A 603-nucleotide genomic window follows, 5' to 3' on the forward strand; every position below is an offset into this window, starting at 1 on the left:
CATCGGGGGTGGGGTGGGGCCCCAGAGCCTCCAAGGGAAGGGGCTGCTGAAGGGGGTAGAGGTGGCCCAGGAGGAGAATGGGGAGGGGCCCCCTGGGAAAGAGGATTTGGGGAGGAACTGTCTGGGCTTCGGGAGTCTGAGGGAGGGGTACACAGAGGCACAAAGACACACAGACAGGAGAGACAAAAAGAGAAAATGAGTCTTCGATCATTCAACTGAAGACTTGCAAATCCTCCACTGCTCCCTGCCCCCCACACACCTACCCCGTTCCCAAGCCCAGAGACACCGGTTATCACACAACAGCTCAACTCCTAATTGTGGCGACAGGAGGGGATTCACAAAGGAGAGAAGGGTGATTCAGGCGAGGAAAACTCCAAGCAATGTATTCGGTCACCCAAGGCCAGACGCCCCAGCCGGTCTCCGGTGGGTGGGGCAACACGTGGGCTAAGCCCTCCACTCCCAGCTCGTGGCCTGAGCGTGGCCTGAGCGGGAGAGACCCCTCCCGGGACGCGGGACCCGCCCTCCAAAGTCAGGATCCTCAAACTAGGACTCCGGGGCCCCTGCCGGGGAGGGCGGTGTGCAGGGCCTCGGACCGCAGGGGCC

General features: G+C 62.2%; 1 protein-coding gene across 2 annotated transcripts in view; it reads right to left on the reverse strand.

Annotated features, from left to right (window-relative positions):
- Positions 1-507, reverse strand: part of RXRB (retinoid X receptor, beta) — a 6,079-nt gene extending 5,572 nt beyond the window's left edge. Inside the window, exons 1-2 of one of the 2 annotated variants that reach the window (XM_014541026.1) lie at positions 264-507; positions 1-136 (exon numbers count right to left, since the gene is read on the reverse strand). In XM_014541026.1, coding sequence (XP_014396512.1) covers positions 1-3 — 3 coding nt within the window. In that variant the 5' untranslated portion in view covers positions 4-136; positions 264-507. The remainder of the gene's footprint in view (positions 137-263) is intronic. The other variant, XM_014541027.1, reaches the window with a different exon arrangement.
- Between the last annotated feature and the right edge of the window lie 96 nt (positions 508-603).

This window comes from Myotis brandtii, unplaced genomic scaffold (genome assembly GCF_000412655.1).
Source record: "Myotis brandtii unplaced genomic scaffold, ASM41265v1 scaffold2561, whole genome shotgun sequence".
Lineage (NCBI taxonomy): Eukaryota > Metazoa > Chordata > Mammalia > Chiroptera > Vespertilionidae > Myotis > Myotis brandtii.